The 18,588-nt window shown below is 43.6% G+C and overlaps 1 protein-coding gene across 1 annotated transcript in view; it reads left to right on the top strand.

Annotated features, from left to right (window-relative positions):
- The window catches only part of LOC122806378 (glutathione S-transferase Mu 3-like), a 294,186-nt gene that overhangs the window by 48,094 nt on the left and 227,504 nt on the right, over positions 1-18,588 (top strand). The window contains exons 3-4 of the mRNA XM_044076732.1: positions 8,679-8,743; positions 9,711-9,792. Of these exons, the coding sequence (XP_043932667.1) occupies positions 8,679-8,743; positions 9,711-9,792 (147 nt within the window). The remainder of the gene's footprint in view (positions 1-8,678; positions 8,744-9,710; positions 9,793-18,588) is intronic.

Below are 18,588 nucleotides of genomic sequence, written 5' to 3'. Positions count from 1 at the left end.
GGTGGCTTATCTAGGACGTGGTGGGTGTGGCTGTATGAAGAGTGTCAAAGCTGGCAACATGCTGGGTATAGTCTGCATTCTTTGATGAGAGGTTAGCCTTCAAGGTTAAGTAGGTACTTGCACCTTCAACTCTTTCAACAGATTTTTCTGTTTGCGGATATACTGGGTGTGAGCGTGAGGCAGTTGTTGCTTAGTAACAGGAACATTGAGGTTATCAGGCTGACAACAGGCGTTGAGGTAAACTTTGTCATGGTATTTAGTGCCTGGTGAAACCTGGGGGCTGCTAATGAAGTGAATGTGCAGCAAGGGTCTGTATACTAGAACTCTCGGATGGGCAGATTTTAAAAGTATGGAGAAGGTCATTCCATCTGGGTGGTGTGCTACTTGAACAGGAATATGATAAAAGGGCTGACTTGAGCCTAGCAGTCGAAGTGGAGAAATTTCTCCGTTTGAATTACTGTTCAGATGAGGCTGGGGGGTTTCCAAAGGCCAACTGTAGTAAGGGCAGTCAGCTCAAGGGCAGGCTGGATGAGACTGCATTTTGGATCTGTGGAGTACAGTGCGGTGGTAAAATATTTAAGCACTTACACAATTGAAATTTTGTATTTACTGACTAGCAATGAAAGAGGAACAAGAAAGTATGCTTCTTGCCTACAGGTAGACATGAAATGTGTGTCTTTGCCAAGGATTGCAATGTGACGGGACCCAAGTCCCCCTGCCAATCCTTAGTCATCCTTTTCATGTAGCCCAGTGTGTGTTCGCCTAGGAATTTTTTTTTGTTCTGGTGCATCAAGTATGCTATCTGTAGCTTTTAACCATTTTCTTGTGCAAGTATCTTTCTTTCATATTCTTGATATCCATATCCCTATGTCTGGATTATTTTCTTATCTTCAACAGTCCACTTTGTTTTTTGTGGACTACTTTCACCACAAGGGTTGTCCGCAAGGGGAAGCAAGTTGTTCAAATTGAATTTGTCCTCAGTTCTTGGTGAGTACCTGTATGTGTTTGATCCTGTCTTTACAAAACCTCTAAGGTGACAGTAAAGTACTCTGTTTGGTCATGGAAAGGGGTTGGTCAAAAAATTAGACTGGGCACACAGGTCCTACGATAGTGTCCACTCCTGGTGTAGGCACTGGTGCCAGGACAGGAAAAAAAGCCAGTGTAGAATCCTTGGAGCATGAACATTCCTACCATTACGCACTTCATTTAGGTGGGGTATGCATTATGAAGGTGGGAGATATTTCATAAGCATTTCTCGGTAAACACCCCAAGGCTGTAAAGGTACTGATGTAAGTGGCATATGTGCATTGCACTGCTTCCAGGGTTAGAGATGTGAATCATTTGCTCAGCTGAGTAGTGCAATAAGGTGGGTTGACAGTGCCTTAACGTTTACATAAAAATTCAGTGCAGATAACCATCCAGTAGGCAGTAATTTGTATGCTGGAACCATGCTGTAAGCAAGTCTGAGAGAACGTGTTTGTTTTCATTCTGCTGGGTTAATGAGGGCTTTCCCGCCAAAAGTAGAGAGCCTGAATGGTTATAATCCCAGGCTTCTCTTTCATAAGAGAGAGAATTTACTAATGTAGCATTTCTCCCACCTTGGTCACTTTAGCCCGTTCTATATGCAAGGTGTTTCACTTGGGGTTATACTCGCAGCTTCCAGAACAGCAAGCAATACTACTGTTTCTCAAAGCAAATGTCTTGGCTCATGCTTTAACAGAATCCTGTGAATACTAATTTGCCGAGCACCCTAGTGTTGAAAACCACTTTCCCTAAAGCAGAAATTCTTTTCCCAGTGCTATGTTGCTATTTATGCAGAGCAATCATGCAGTACAAACATAACATTAAAATCCTTGCTGGAGCTGATTTTACAAGGTTGCACTAAAATTGCAAGTGATTTGTACTTCATTGCTGCTGGCTTTTTATTTGTAAAGGTGATAGCCAACCGACAAAAACCCAGACTGCAAGTAAAGCATCCTATTTCTGTAACCTGGGGGGTGGGTTTGTACTACACTCCTCCTGCAGACCTTGCCAATAGTAAGTGGTGGTTTGTATTGTGTTGGGTCCAAAAAAAAGCAACATAGAAATTTTGCACTAAAGTCAGTGATAACTAGTGCAGTGTCAATTCTGCCTGTCTGAAAGCCACATTGTGTCAGACAGCAACTTTGAATGTGGCTTAAGTCACCAGTGTTTTTTAAAACTTCATTTGTTGGGATTGGGGTGGATTATTTTCTGTTGTAGTAATCATACTGTGCCCCCCCCCCCCCGAGAATGACACTGTGCAATGCTTCTGTATTGAGCAGTATTATCTTACCAACTTTAATTTTGACTGACTTTGCAAGGCCTTTAGCTGATATACATGTGGAGGAAGCTGTCCTCTGAAGGGGAAATCTCATTTTACAGAAGTCTTAACACATTTGCACGAAATACTTTATATATATATATATATATATATATATATATATATATATATAAATTTAAAAAAAAAATGCTCGGGGGGGGGTACATTGGATAACATTGGGTCTGAAGTACTGTCGAAGTTTGAGCTGTTGCATCATATGTCAGATTAGGCTCTAAGGCTTTCAAAGTTTTGCTGGATTTGATGTATTGTGTTTCCAGTTTTGTCATAGTCAGGTGTCTTGATTGTACCCCCACAAAAAATCATTTTAGTGTGTACTGTCATGCAGTATTCTGACTGTAACAAAAACAATTCCTTCGTAGAATGATTTGTAACTTTTAGTACTTGCTGTTCCTGATGGAGGCAGTGCATATTTTCAGTGACCAGTGAAATTCTACTTGCATTGTCATGTGCTTAGTTTTGGATAACTCTTCTCTAATATAAATTGTGTGTGTAGGGGGGGGGGTACAGAAGAAGGTTCATAGGTTGGTACTAGGCTATCAGCCCTAGGGCCCTATACAAGCCTAGCCATAACAATTCCCTGGCTATTTCTTCCCACATTATTTACTTTCCTGGAAGCCTTTAACTGTCAACGTCTAGAGAACTTGTTGTAAAACCCAAACTACTCCAAGGCCTGCTTCAGATGGGATGGTAGAGATTTTATTCCCCTTTCTTTCAGTCTATTTTGTTTTGCCTTTTTATTTTGTGTTAGTCTTGCTACAGAAAATATTTTAGGTTTTGTTTTTCTACACGTTGTGTAGAAATTTCTTCTTAGCAGTAGGAACTCATTTGCTCTTAACCTAGTCCCAGTTGGTTATAGGCTTGTCTGTTAAGGTTTTGATTAGATTCCTTTTTTTTAAATATTGTAATGCATGATGTTCTTCGTGTTTCACTGTAGCCCTCAGTCAGCCCGAATACCTGAGTCTTCCTATTTCTGCATTGGATGCTGTCGCCTCTTCCATGACCCCAGGGGTATAAAACATGCAGCCGATGCCATTACATCAGCATTTTTGCCGTGCGAGAGCCCGAAGCAGTTTGCAAGTGCTGGTCGGCCACTACCTGAAACTTTCCATTTTTGAGTTTCAAACCAAGTCTTCTAAAGCTACGTACCCTGTTGGGGATCCTTTTTTTCTTCTTTAACCGATGTCAGAAAAAATTAATTGTCTTGCCTGTGGAAAGCAAATACCTCCACATAGATTTTCATTCTTACTGAATCATCTGTTTAGGCCCAGACCATGACATTCCTCGCTGTCTGTTTTGTGCCTTGTTCAGTGTCTGAACTATTCGTCTTCGGGGCTATCTTTGTCGCTAAACTCTTGCTCTCGTTCTCCATATTTCGAAATGGCTTCGTTAAGCCATCAGACTACAGATCTTCTGAAAAAAACGTAAGGCTAAAGACAGAACGCATAGGTCCAAAATTCCCGATGACGCTTCCATTTAAGCTAGTCGCCAGTCTGTACTCAGTGAGGCGCTTTCACTGCCCCTGATGCCTGCTTCTACAGATTCGCAGACCTTTACTGAGACCCATTCGGAGTCCAGTAGTGAGATGCTTCTAAGACTGTGGAACCTGTGGATGTCTCTTCCTTGGATGGGTCTGGAGCCACTGTGCAGGCACCGGCTTCTGAGGTGCTTCGGACCTTCTGATGTTCGTATTAAACGGACTACTTGACTAAAACTACCAAATTTCTCATGCCCAGAGTTCGCACTACGCCTAGGAAACAGACGACCAAAGTGCATTCTTACGCTCTCATGCCTCAAACAAATGCTTAAAATGGCTGTTACTTTAATTAGGGGAAGCCAGCCTTTTCCTTCTGATTCTACAGACCATGAGTCCAATGACTGTGACCCCTCTGATTACCAGGACATACCCTTATCCACCTATGAGGATTCAGATGCAGTGGATTTCCTTCCCTCTGCTTCCCCTCCAGAGGACTTTTCTGTCAGTGAAACCTTGCATACCCTAAGAGAGCATTTCCGCTGGGAATGCCAGGACTACCCACAGTCCAAAAAGACTCGTGGAATTTTTAGACATGCCTCAGCACAGGCCTCTAGCTATACCCCCTGTCCTGGATATTGTAGATTATGTCTTCATGAAATAAAGTCTTACCCTGATATTCTACCTCCAGATCCTAGAAAGCCTGACTGGTACTACAGACTACTTAACTCTCTCAAATTTCTCTCTCAAAAAATCCTACTGCGGGTCCAGAGACCATTTCACAGGGACCCAAAGGTGTTAAGGCTACTGTAGCCAAAATCCCTACCCCTTCGGACAGGGATTCTAGGGCTTTAGACAGATTGGGCAAGCAGGTATATATCTCTGCAACTCTTTAATCAGGGCTTTAAATTGCCAGTTTCACAAGTACCAGCGGCATATTTTGGAACTAATGAAACAAAAAATGTTTCCTGATTTGTGCAGAAAATAAAGACTTGGAGTTGATGCATTCTGCAAACCAAGTTGGTAAACGTACTTTGCAGTGTGGTTTTGATGCCTTAGAAGCATCTTGGAGGGCTGCTGTCACTGAGAAGGCGTGCTTGGCTGAAGGAACAAATCTTGCCAGACCATGTCGAAACAAAATTACTAGATTCTCCATTTAAACCAAGAATGATTGTTTGGCACAAGAGCAGAAGTAGTTCTTAAAAAGATGGAGGAAAAAGCAAAATTTATGCAAACTGTTAAATATTTCTTACAGGTACAGCCACCTAGATTCAGAAGGAATTGGCCTAAAAACAGGTCCTTTTCCAGTCCCTCCCAGGCCTTCTCAACCCAAACCCGTCTCCAGGTATGCACAGATCTAAACAATGGAGTACTCCCACCTCAAAAATAGGGAGTGGTAAGCCACTCTCTTATGGAAAGTTCACAATTTGTCCTTCATCCTTCCCAGCCATACCCAAGTGCTTGCACCCCTAGGAGAAAAGCTCACCCTCTATGCAAAAAACTGGGAGTACATTACCCAGGACCGATGGGTCTTGAACGTATCCCAGGGATACAGATTCTACTTCCAGTCTGTGCCAGACCTTCCTCCAAACCAGTGGGCAGAGGTCCAAAAAAGCAAGTACTTTCTTTTCTCCATATTGGGGCTATTCAACCTGTTAGGGGACAGGGTTTCTACTCCAGACTGTTCCTGGTGCCCAGAAAAGAAAACCCTTGGTGCCCTATTCTGGATCTGTCAGTTCTCAACACCTTCCTGGTGGTACCAAAATTCAAAATGGTTACACACAGCTGCTTCCTATACTAGCCAAAGACTCCTGGCTTGTCACCCTAGACTTAAAAGAAGCTCATCTGCACATCCCCATAAGGGAATCTTGCAGGAAATATCTAGGTTTCAGGGCAGGCTCTATGCACTCAGTTCTCTGTACTTCCCTTTGGCTCATCAACAGCGCCCAGGGTATTCACAAAGTCCCCAACTCTAGCCGTTGCGACTGCAGGCAGAGAAATATAATTCCTCCATACTTGGAGGACGATTGCCTGATTTCAGGCGGACAGTCAGGAATTGCTACTTCAGCACTTGACATTTGTAGAGAGACTCCTATCTTCTCTGGGGTATGCCATCAAAGAAAAGAAATCTCATCTGGTACCCAGCCAAAAGATTGTATTCCTGGGAGCAAGCTTGAATACAACTTCCCAGATGGCATTCCTCACTCCAGAAAAGCAGGTTTATTTGACAAATTACTAGCCACCCAAACCCAGCTATCTGCAAGAAAAATACTGCAAGACTGTATTCTCCTAATTCCATATGCAAGACTACATATGAGGGAACTTCAGTGGTACTTAAGTTTCTGGTGTCAACATTCTTGGAAACCGTGATTCCTAATATTCCTTGCCTAAGGACAGAGTTCCTTTGATGGGCAGAGGCTTGCAACCACAACAAGGGACTCCTTTCACACAACCCCCTGCTGCCTAAACCCTGACAACAGATGCATCAGACTATGCATGGGGGGCTCACATTGCAGGCAAAATGCATTCAAGGCAAATGGAGCCTAGATATCAATAAAAAAAATTAGCTGTACAGAATGCACTGACAGCCTTCAAATACCTTATCCTTCCAGGACAACTCTTGATAAAGACAGACAACACCACCGTTATGTGGTACATAAGCAGGGGGGAACTCATTCCTACCTATTCTGTAGGTTAGCCTTGGCACTGTCTAACACAGCCTTGAGCAATTGAGTGCACCTGCAAGCTCAATTCCTGCCAAGCAAACCAAATTCACTGGCAGATGAATTAAGCAGAAATATAATGGATCCACACGAGTGGAAACTGGAACCCAACTCATTCAAGCTTCTAATCCACAGGTGGGGGACACCAGAGGTGGACCTCTTTGCTTCCACCCAAAACCATCAATTGAGCAAATTTTGCACCAGAACTCCCCACAGCCAAGCATGGAAAGTGGATGCTTTATCCTTTGTGGGTAAACCTGTCGATCTATGCCCCCCCCCTTGCCCCTCTCAAAAGTACTACTCGAGATCAAACAGGACAGACCAAAGGCAATCCTTATTGCACCAGACTGGCCACGCCAGCACTGGTACCCACTTCTATGCAGTCTAACAGCAGTGCCACCCTGGCACATCAGACCCCCTCTCTGCTGCAAACCTTGAACCTAGCAGCCTGGCTTATTCCCTGACTGCATCACCAGCATCCATCAGCAAACAGGTGCTGGATGTCATCCTTGAGGCCAGGAGGCCTAGTACTAGGAATTCCTGTTCAGGAAAGTGGAAAAGATGCTGTTCTTGGAGCCAGCCGCAGGGAAAGGAGACAGCCATGCCCGCCTTGCCTTAAATCCTAGATAGGCCTTTGTGGAGCAGCTCTGTTGGACAATCTTTCTCATCAATTAAGATTCATGCCTCTGCCATCTCGGCTCATTACAATACTGAGCCACCCCTCTCCTCTCGAACTGTTTGACCAGAGGGTAACAATGTAAGACCCCTGAGGAGACCTACCTTTCCTACCTGGGACTTTAACTTTGTACTATAAAGCTCATGCTTCCCTCTTTTGAGCCTGCTGCTACAGGAGAGTTAAAATTCCTCTCTTGGGAAACAGCCTTACTTTTAACCATCACTTCAGCAAGAAGAGTGGATACAGGCCCTTATGGCTGTGGAACCCTTCATTATCTTCCATGCGGACAGGGTTTCTCTCGGGATTAACCCATCATTTATGCCCCAAGGTGGTATCCAGTGTGGCTTTAAACCAATCCATCCATTTACTAACCTTTATTCCTAATCCTCAGAATAAAGGGGAAAGGATCCTGCACTCCTTGGATATGCACAAACAGCTTAGGTTTAGTCCTGTCAAGGTAGAACCTTTTAGAAAATCTGACCAGCTGCTAGTCAGCTTTGCTACAGGGGCAGAGGGCAAGGCCATTTCAAAGCAAACAAAGCAAACAATCTCCAAATGAATAGCACACTGCATCCATTTCTGCTACAAACACCATGGAAAACCTAGCTCACAAAGGATCAGCACCCATTCCACTAAGGTTACCTCAATCTCTACAGCATTTTTCAGGGGAGTCCGTACCAGGGACATCATGGAAGCTGCAACCTGGAGTTCTGTACACTTTCACCAAGCATTACCACTCTTTCTCTTTATAAATCCAGAGCTGGATTTGCTATAGCAGTCTTACAAAGCCTGCTAGCCAGTCCTAATACTTCTTTACTGCCTCAACCCTTCCTCAGCTTTGGGATCATCCCAAGTGTGATGACTGCAACAGTGAAACACAAACCTAGTACAGTTGTGTGTACACTTACCATAAATGTAGATGTTCCGAGTGTATTCACTGTTGCAATCCTGGTTACCCTCCCTCCAGCCCCCTGAATTTTCTTTACTTTCTACCTATCCTCCTTTTCTGGCCATATCTTATGGCAAGGGTGTTTACTTTTTTACTGGAGGTGTTCCACACCATGTAATTGCTTCCTATTTTGGGGGCTTCTGACATCTGGGGCAAGAAACTGATGTAATGGAGTCTGCTGCATGTTTTATACCCCTGATGATCTGACGTGTAAGAGTCGACAGCATCTAATGCGGAAATCCTAAAACTCTGCTTATCTGCCTGCAGGTAGCCCTCAGTCAACCAGAGTACCAAAGTGTGATAACTGCAACAGTGAATAAACTCTTAAGATCTACATTTATGGTAAGTGTACACAAGTGTACTTTGTCTGCCCACTGCGTACCATTTTTGCCACGGACGTAATTCCTGGCTTGATTATTCTGTAGCAGTTTGAGGTAGATATTTAAATAGAACACTGAGAGCTAGGCAATGATACTAATATTTTTCCATCATTTTAGCCCCAGATTATGACAAAAGCTGCTGGTTTGATGAGAAAGAGAAGCTGGACTTGGACTTCCCCAATGTAAGTGAAAACCAAATAAAGGAGTGCATTTGTGTAGTTTTTGTTGGCATTACATGTGCAGTTTGTGTGACTGACAGATTGGCTTTTCCTTTAGAACCGGGTATTGCCAGGTTCCTGTTTGGGTTTATTTAGGAAAAGTGCTGGATAGTGCTGCATAATTTTACGTCTGATAGGAGTAGTGGTACCAACACACAGCCTGATCTTTTGGCAGGTGACACGGTTGGTTCTGGGGATAAATGTCAGTAAGAGGAATGTGTTGAGCACATTTGGGGACTGGTGGAAGAATGGTACTGATATGCCTGGGGTGGTGGGCTACAGATGGATGCTGCTTTTACAGAGAATGACGATGCTGTAAAACTCTGTGTGTGTCTGTTTAGGTGGGGAAAGGAAACAGGATTTCATCCCATGTATGTGTTTTGTAGAGAATGCACTTAGAGTGGCGATACATGAATTGACAAAGACTTGCAAGTGAAATGAAGTGAGTGAGTGGACCTACTGGGTTGGGGGTGCTGAAAGGTGCTACTTAGCTTGTTTTGGAATTTTATGTGGTCTTGTGTGTACGTTTTGAGAGAAATTGAGGAGAAGTGATGAAGATAAATAGTGTTTGTAGTACTGGGGCATACAATAGAGGCAATGCTGCCCATGTGGCTGCTTGCATTTTACAGTGGCAAGGGGTACTGGTTTATTTGGAAGACTACACCATTTTCTTGAGATTGTGACTTGCTTTGGATATTAGAAGTTTAAATTCAGTGGTTCTACATTTCTATTCCTGAGCAAAGATTGCTTAAACACTAAGAACCTGCACACTGAGTAAACATTCACATTTTTGAATTTGTTACCTTATTTTCACACACCTTCAGAATCAGATTATGGGAGGAGCTCTATATCCATGAGTTTGTGTGGGTGAGCATTTTGAAATTGGGGAAACATTAAGCTGCGTCATTGGTGCCTGCTTTTTCTTTTCCAGCTTCCTTACCTGATAGATGGAGAGAACAAACTTACCCAGAGCAACGCAATTATGAGGTACATCGCTCGGAAGCACAATCTGTGTAAGTTCATTAAAACATTTGATATGAAAGTGAAATGAGATTTGCATATATATATTATTTAAAGTATGGGTCATGGCTGTAAGGTATGTTGGAGCAGCTGACTGACTTACCTGGCTAACAAATGTTGAATAAAAATAGTTTAGTGTGTTCAGCCTATTATCTCTGGTTTCTTTAGACATTTGTTCATTACCTTCAGTGTACTGTGCTGCTGTTTTGTGTCTCATCTCAACAGATATCTTTTAGAGCCTTTGGTTTACATGAGTTAACTTGACTAACATGAATAGTGTTTAATTTTACATTTAACAAGTCTGCAGGAAAACAGATGATTGTAATGTGTGATGTTCTTCGTGTTTCACTGTTGCAGTCATTTAATTTGGGTAATCTGCTGGCAGGTTGCCCTCAGTCGGCCTGAATTCCAAAGTCTTGGGTCGTGCGTCTGTTGCTGTCTCCTCTTCCATGATGTCAGGGGTATAAAACAAGCAGCCGACGCAGTTTTCTTTAGTCTTTCTTGCCGCGTGGTGCCCGAAGCAGAAGCATTTCGCAAGTGCCGGTCGGCAGACTCCTGAAATATTCGAGTTTGAGTTTCAGAACCGAAGTCTTCACTAAAGCTAAGTACCCCGTTGGGGAAACTTTTTTTTTCTTGCTCCATACCGATGTCAGAAAAAGTTAATTGTATTACTTGTGGGAATCAAATGCCTCAAGGATTTCCATTTATACTGTATTCCTTGCCTAGGCCCTGATCACAACGTGCCTGGCTGTCGGTTTTGTGCTAGATTTAACTAACACACTATTAAGCATCTGTATATTTTTGCCTCAAGTATTTTGGAAACGGATTAAATTACCCAGAAATGTCGTGGGATAGCAGTCCAACTACCGGAGTACATAAAAAGCGCAACTTCTGAAACTAAAAAAAACGAAGCATGAGCCACATGTACATGCCTCTATGCCTAAAAAACAGATGATCAAAATGGCTGAAGACCTTATTACCTTGATCATGGGTTCCCATCCTCCTCCAGGTAAGAGGCCTAGGCAAGACACTGATTATGAATCTTCAGATCAGGTTTCTATTCTGATTCCTCTTCTGATCAGGAATTGTCTACCTCCCTATGAGGATTCTGATGCAGAGGAGTCTATACCATCTGCATCACCTCCTGAGGATTACTAATTTGGAGAAACCTTACATACTTTGAGGGAACATTTTCACTGGGAGAGTCGAGACTTCTCAGAATCAAAAAAGAGGCCCTGGGATTTTCTTCCATGTCAGCACAGGCTTTTAGCCATACCCCATTTTAGACATTGTGGATGTGTTTTTGGAGTCAAGTTTGACCCCTGATTCCTTACCTCCGGCTCCCAGCAAGCCTGACTGATATTACAGGGTCCCTGACTCAAGTTTTTGTTTAGAAACCCTGCTGCTGATCCTGAAACTATTTCACAGGGTCCAAAGGGAGTTAAAGCCTCAACAGCAAAAAATCCTACCCCCTCTGACAGATTCAAGGGCACTGGATAGATGGGGGGGAAAAAAGGTTTATACATCTGCAACCTTGGCAATTAGGGCCTTAAACTGCCAGTTTCATATGCTCAAGTATCAACATGTTATGGGATTGCTGAAACAGAAAATGTTGATTTCTGAATGTGCAGAAAATAAAAAATTGCAGGAATTATTGCATGCAGCTGAACAGGTTGGAAAGCATACTTTGCAATGTGGTTTTGATTCCTTAGAGGCCTCCTGCAGGGCCACAGTTACTGGATCTGTGATTAGGAGGCATGTCTGGTTAAAGGCATGTCTGGTTAAAGGAACAAAATTTGCCTAATCATGTTAAAGCGAAATTACTAGATGCACCTTTACACCATGATACTCTGTTTGGTATTAAGGCAGAAGCGGTTTTATAGAAAATGGAAGACAAAGCTAAGTCTATGTAAACTGTAAAAGACTTCTTACAAGTGCAGCCATCCACCAAGATTCAGTAGACACTGGCATACAAAAAAATGGTCCTTTCCTGTGTCAGACCTCAAAGGGGCAAATCCAGGTGCCCTAAGGGTTCCAGATACCGGGCGCAAGATTCATACAGGTCAGAGCAATGGGGTGCTTCTACCTCCAAAGCTGGAGGAGATAAAGCGCAAACCTACAGAAAACAGTCCCAATGACTTCCCTCTGCCTTCACCAAGCACTTATTTGGCAGTACCCCTGGGAGAAAATTAGCACTTTTTTTTGCTCAAAATTGGCAGTTAATAACCCAGGACAAGTGGGTGCTAAACAGTGTCACAGGGATACAGATTCCATTTCATACGCAAACGGATGGCCAGATCTGCCAAAAAAAATCAATGGGCAGAGGCACAAAAACAGGTTACGTCCCTCATGGATATGGGGGCCATTCAGCCAGTACCAGAACAGGAAAAAGGACAAGGTTTTTTACTCTACTGTTCTTGGTACCCAGAAAGGACAGGGCCTGGTGGCCAATACTGGATTTGTACCTGGACATTGCAAAATTCAAAATGCTGACTCTGCAGCAGCTTCTGCCCATGCTGGGCAAGAATGCTTGGCTGGTGACTAGACCTAAAAGAGGCATACCTGCATGTCCCAATAAGACAGTCATGCAGAAAGATACCTCAGATTCAAGGCTGGCTTAATGCATTACCAATTCTCTGCACTGCCCTTTGGCTTATCTACTGCGCCCAGGGTCTTTACAAAGTGCCTGGCACCAGTGATTGCATTTTGCAGACAAAGTAGACAAATGTATCCCAACATGGACGACTTGTCTCAAGCAGAGAACATTAATCTTCAACACTTGGCGTTAAAAGGCTTCTAACATGCCTAGGGTACCCAATAAATGAAAAATCGCAACTGGTACCCTCTCAAAAGATAACATTCCTGGGTGCAAGCTTTATTACAACTGCCAAGATGGCTTGCCTCATGCCAGACAAGCAAAGACAATGGACTACTTGCTTCAAACTGATGGCAACAAAAACCCAGTTATTTGAAAGACAAATTCTGCTGGCTTTGGGCTTCATGGCATCCTGCATCCTACTGATTCCATATGCAAGACTGCATATGAGGAAACTTCAGTGGTACCGAAAAAGTTTATGGAGTCAAACATTGTCACAGTCTGGAAACGATGATTCCTCTCATTCCCTGCCTACAGCAGGAGTTTTTATGGTGGGCAAAGGCATGTCACTAAAATATGGGACGGCCCTTCACTCTACCCCATCCCCATGCCAGCCAAACCTTAACAACAGATGCATCAGATTATGCTTGGGGGGACCCACATGGCGGCAAGATGCATTCAGGGCATATGGACCCCAAAGCAAATGCATCTACATATCCAACCAGAAAGAGATGCTAGCTGTTCAAAATGCCCTGACAGCCGTCATAGGTTTATACTAGGCTATCTGCCCTAAGGCATTTATAAGCCTAGCCCAAAGTTTTGTGGCTTACGCCACCCCTTATATGAAAAAATACTGTACCCATTAGTTTGTTGTGCCTCTGTCCAGCAGTGACACAGAGATGATTCCCGGGGTAAACCTACAATCTCCCATCCACAGGTCAAGATTTCTCTTGAACAGAGCCAGTGAGGTGCTCTGCCTCACATGGACCGGGATTTTATTCCACAGCATAGGGAGTCTCGGTGATAAATCTATCCCTCCAGCACGTCCTATTTATATCCGTGCTAAGGTTTAAGTCGCTTGCTCTAGTGGTTTTGTTGGATTTGGATTTTGAGGCGGAGCATGTCCATTAATTCCGGGTTGGACATGGCCTTGTATGTTAGGCACATGTCACCTCTGAGCAGACTGTATGCGACTGAATAGAGCTGGAGTTTCTTCAATCTGGCAGCATATGACAGATTTTGGAGTCCCTTTATCCTTTTGGTGAGGAACTTTTGGGGTCTGTCCAATTGCTGCAGATGTCGGGTGAGATGCATCCCGAATGGGGCATTGTATATCATTGGTCTGATAAGTGAAGAGTACAGGGGAACAATGACCTCACTAGATCTGGATGTGAATCCCTTCATGATCAGGTGGGCAATGTAGAAGGTCTTTCTAACCACTTTAGCAACGTGAGTGTCAAAAGAAAGGCCACTGTCAACCTGGGTCCCCAGGTCCCTGATGACCTCTTCTGTGCTTAGTGGATTGCCACCTATATGGTAGCTTGGGGTTACCTTGTTTTTCCCCGAAGGGTATGACTATACATTTTTTGGCTTTTAACTTCAGGCCATGGCTCTGGCACCAGCGGTCTGTTTCCGTGAGTGCATCGGATATCCGTGTCCGATGCACTTTCCACTATGGCGCCCAGTTTGCTGTCGTCTGCAAACTGTCAGCCAAAGCCCTCCCATGTTGGCCTCTACTTCTGAGAAGTAGATGCCGAACAATAGGGGGCCAAGGACCGAGCCCTGTGGGACACTACTTGTGACCGGCTTGGAGTCTGACATAGCGCCAGCAACTCATGTGGGTTCTGTCCTTAAGCCAGTTTGCAACCCATCTTGTGACACATGGGTTTACATTTAAGCTGGTAAGTTTTTCTACAATACCAGAGTGGGGTATTGTCGAAAGCCTTTATACAGGTCAAGGTAGCCTGTATGGACTGCCTTTCCCTCCTCAATGGCCTTGGTGACTGTTTCGAAGAAGTCGACCAAGTTCAAAAGGCATGATCTGCCCTTGACTAAGCCAAACTGGGTCGGGTCCAATGTCTGCAAGTCCCCTATATCTTTGTTTATGAGCTCCATTATGATCCTCTCCATAGCTTTGCAGACTAGACTTGTTAAGCTTATGGGGTGGTAATTACCAGGGTCCGTAGAGGCACCATCTTTGTGGAGTGGGACCACAGTTGCCGTACGCCACTCTTTGGGCATGTATCCTGTGGTAAGGCTGAGATTAAACAGCTGCCTTATGTGCGGGTTTAATTCCTCATTTAGCTCGTGTAGCACACAGCCGGGGACACCATCCGGTCCCATTGATGCTGTGTTTTTAGCTTTAGAGAGAGCAGCTTTCACCTGCGCATTTGAGATTTCTGGGAGGCTACACTCCGCTGGGATAGTTATCTCTCCTTTGGGGGAGAGGAGGGTGAAGTTTGCACTGAACCTGTCTGCCAGTATGTTGGCAATGTCTGTGGGTTCAGTGATTTTTGTATAATTTTGGACTAATTCTGAGCATATCTGGGAGTTTCCACCCAGGTTCCTAACATAGCTGAAAAAGGCCTTATGATTGTCCTTTGAATCCATGGCAATTTTTCTCTCAAAATTGGCCTTAGTTGATTTTGAGTGCTCGTATTTTTTTTACTAATAATGATCAGGGGTGACTTCCCTTTTATGGATTTTGTTCTATCATGTAATAGCTTTCTCCTCTTATTGTTAAGTTTGTTAATGGCTGGGGTCCACCAGACTGGGCGTTTTCCCTTTGTGGAAAGAGTCTTGGTTTTATTTGGGATTGCCTGATCCATGCAGCCCTGGAGGTGTTCATGGAAGGCATTTGTAAGGGCTTCCGCAGCTTGGGTTGTGGTTTCCACTGGCTCTGGGGCCTTGAAGGATACCACACAAGTCTTGTAGTGTGAAGTTTGCTTTAGAGAAGTTCTTCACTGTGGTCTTCTTTGTTTGGGGTGGGGGCGGGATGTGGATTTCCAGTGAGATTAGTTTATGATCAGATCTCACCAATGAGGGATATACTTCCGGTGTGGAGCATTTTGTCCCCATGTTTGTGATAATGAGATCTAGTATATTTTCTCCTCTCGTGGGCTTACTTCATCCAGGACAACTACTGATAGACTGACAACACCACGGTCATGTGGTACATAAACAAGCAGGAGGACACGCACTCGTGGACACAGCTTTGACTGACCAAATACATCTTAAAGCTCAATTCCTGCCAGGAAAACAAAATATGCTGGCAGATGACTTGAGCAGAAACCTTATGGATCCTCGCGAATGGAAACTAGATCCACAAGTCTTCAGCATGATAAAGAGATGGGGGAGCCCAGACATGATCTATTTGCCTCTCCCCAAAATTTCCAATTGAAAAGATTCTTCACCAGGACTTAATCACAGACAAGCATGGAAAGTGGGCACCCTATCAGTTTACACCTTTCCTCCTCTGCCTCTTCCCAAGGTCCTCCTAAAAGTCAGACAAGAAAAACCAAAGATGATACTAATTGCCCCTGACTGGCCCCGCCAATACTGGTACCCAATCCTAAGGAACTTGTCTCAGTACCCAGCTTGGACCTTGCCTCAAAGACCTCCACTATTGTCCCAGCAAAACAATCGGTTCCTGCACAATTGACTCCAGACACTGAAGATCATATAGTTATACAAACAACCTCTCAGTAAAGCTGTGATGGATGTCATTTTGGAAGCCAGAAGGCCTAGTACTAGAAAATCTTATGCTGATAAATGGAAGAGATTCTGTGCTTGGAATCGAGCACAAGGAACTGATGCAGCAGAACCAAATAGTCCTAAGATATTACAATACTTGACTAAGGCCCATCTTTCTCATCAATTAAAATCCATGCCTCTGCCATTTCGGCTCATTACAGTACAGAGCCGCCAATCTTTTCTCATCCTTTACGAAAGCAGTATCTTGGAGGAGCCAAAAATTAAGGCCTCCTAGAAGATCACCAATACCTGCATGGGACCCCAATTATGTGTTGTAAAAACTCACCCTCCTTCCATTTGAACCAGCTGCTACTGCTGATATAAAGTTCTTATGATGGAAAACGGCTCTGCTACTAGCATTTACTTCAGCAAGAAGAGTCTGAGTTACAGGCCCTCATGGCTGTGGAGCCTTTTTATCATATTTTACCCAGACAGGGTGTGTCTCTGAGGACAAATCCAACATTTATGCCTAAGGTGGGGTTTCCAGTGTGGCTGTTAACCAAACTATTCATTTGCCAACCTTTTATCCAAATCCGCAGAACACTGGGGAGAGAATTATGCATTCCTTGGAAGTACACAGACAGCTAAGATTCTACTTGAGCAGGACTAAAGCTCTAAGAAAAACTGAGCAGTTGCCAGTGACATATGCTGCAGGATCGGAAGGAAATGCTATTTCAAAGCAGACTATTTCAAAGTGGATAAGCCACTGTATTCATTTCTGCTACTTACACCATGGTAAACCTGTGCCCAAGGTCATTGGGTCTCATTCCACCAGAGCTGCAACTATTTCAGCAGCCTTTCTCAGAGGAGTACCAACCAAAGGCATTCTAGAGGCTGCTACTTTGAGTTCTGTCCACACCTTTACAAAGCATTATCATTTGCCTCAGTACAGGTCAGGCTTTGCCACTGCAGTTCTGCAGGGCCTTATAGCCGCACCTAATCTTGTTTAGCTCCAGCCTCCCAGCCATAGCTTTGGGATTCTACCCAAATGTAATGACTGCAACAGTGAAACACGAAGAACATAATATAGTTGTGTACACTTACCATAAATGTAAATGTTCGAGTGTATTCACTGTTGCAGTCCAGGTTACCTGCCTGCCACCCCCCTTTCATGTTTGAGTTTCTTTCCTTCTCTGTCTTCTACAACCCATGTGGTGTATTTGCTTGTAGATGAAGGTAAAGTTTATATTTATGCATGTATATATAGTCTTTTATACATATATATTTTTGCTACCTTTTTGGGGGCACCTGACATCTGGGGCAAGAAAAACCTAAAGAAAATAGCGTCGGCTGCTTGTTTTATACCCCTGATGACCTGACGTCATGGAAAAGGAGACAGCAACCACCGCAGGACCCAAGACTTTTTGGAATTCAGGACGACTGAGGGCAACCTGCCAGCAGATTACCCAAATGTAATGACTGCAACTGTGAATACACTAACATCTACATTTATGGGAAGTGTACACAACTGTAGTTTTTTGTAAAATACAGAAAAGTAATAGCTTTGGTGCACTCAAACTGGCAAATTCATGGTTTTAATTTTGTTAACTTGGTAAGTAAACTGGCTTGCCAGTCAGACGAGCCTGGGAAAAATGCAAGCAGCATATTTGTGACTACTTTGTTCAGAACATGAACTTTTTCCCAATGAACTAAGAAATTCAATATATCATATTTGTAAATAGCTTCTCTGTCCCATTAGTGCTCCTCCCCCATTCATTTTAATAATTTTGTAAGAGCACGTAACAGCTGGTGTCATTTAGACACTTCTTTGTCTTGTTTAGACACTACAGTACATTATTGAAAACAATTTACTATGTCTTGGCTGCAGAAATGAAGTACTGCATAACTTTATGGTCCTATTGCATAAATTGCCATGGCAGTGTGATGTGATATTATTTCTGGTGGAGAGAAATGTTAAGATGTGATGCAATAACTTTCCCAGGTTGACAGCTTTGTTCCCATGCTCGGTGCATGCTCTATGCTGCCTATCTTGCCCTTTTCTGCAGCAAAGCTATAGGCAGTTAACAAAATGCATTTTTGTGAGTAGAAATTGTTTTTCTTGGGTTTAACTATATTTAAACTATTACTTTCCACTGCATACCACTGTGTGCAGGCCATTGCTCGCACAAAAAAGTAACTTTTCCGTTACTAGTGTTTGTAGGATGAAAATGCAGCTTGCTGACAGGCGCACACAGTATTTGTCTGGGATCTGATGCTAATTGAGTACAAATGCTGTCAACTGAAAAACATTTGCAACTGTAAGACCTCTGAAGGTCTTTCCCCTGCTTGCATCTGACCATGTTAAATCTGAAGTAGTTGACAATCTTCAACCTGTGGGTTACGTATCTGCACCGGATCTGATCTTTTCTATAACGTGCGTCTGTGTGTGTGTTCCGGGCCTCTATTGGACTATGGCTGAAACCCTAAGCCTGATTTCAGA

The sequence above is a fragment of the Protopterus annectens genome, chromosome 7.part0, assembly GCF_019279795.1.
Source record: "Protopterus annectens isolate FY-2018-M chromosome 7.part0, PAN1.0, whole genome shotgun sequence".
NCBI lineage: Eukaryota > Metazoa > Chordata > Ceratodontiformes > Protopteridae > Protopterus > Protopterus annectens.
This window is presented reverse-complemented; position numbering and strand designations above follow the sequence as displayed.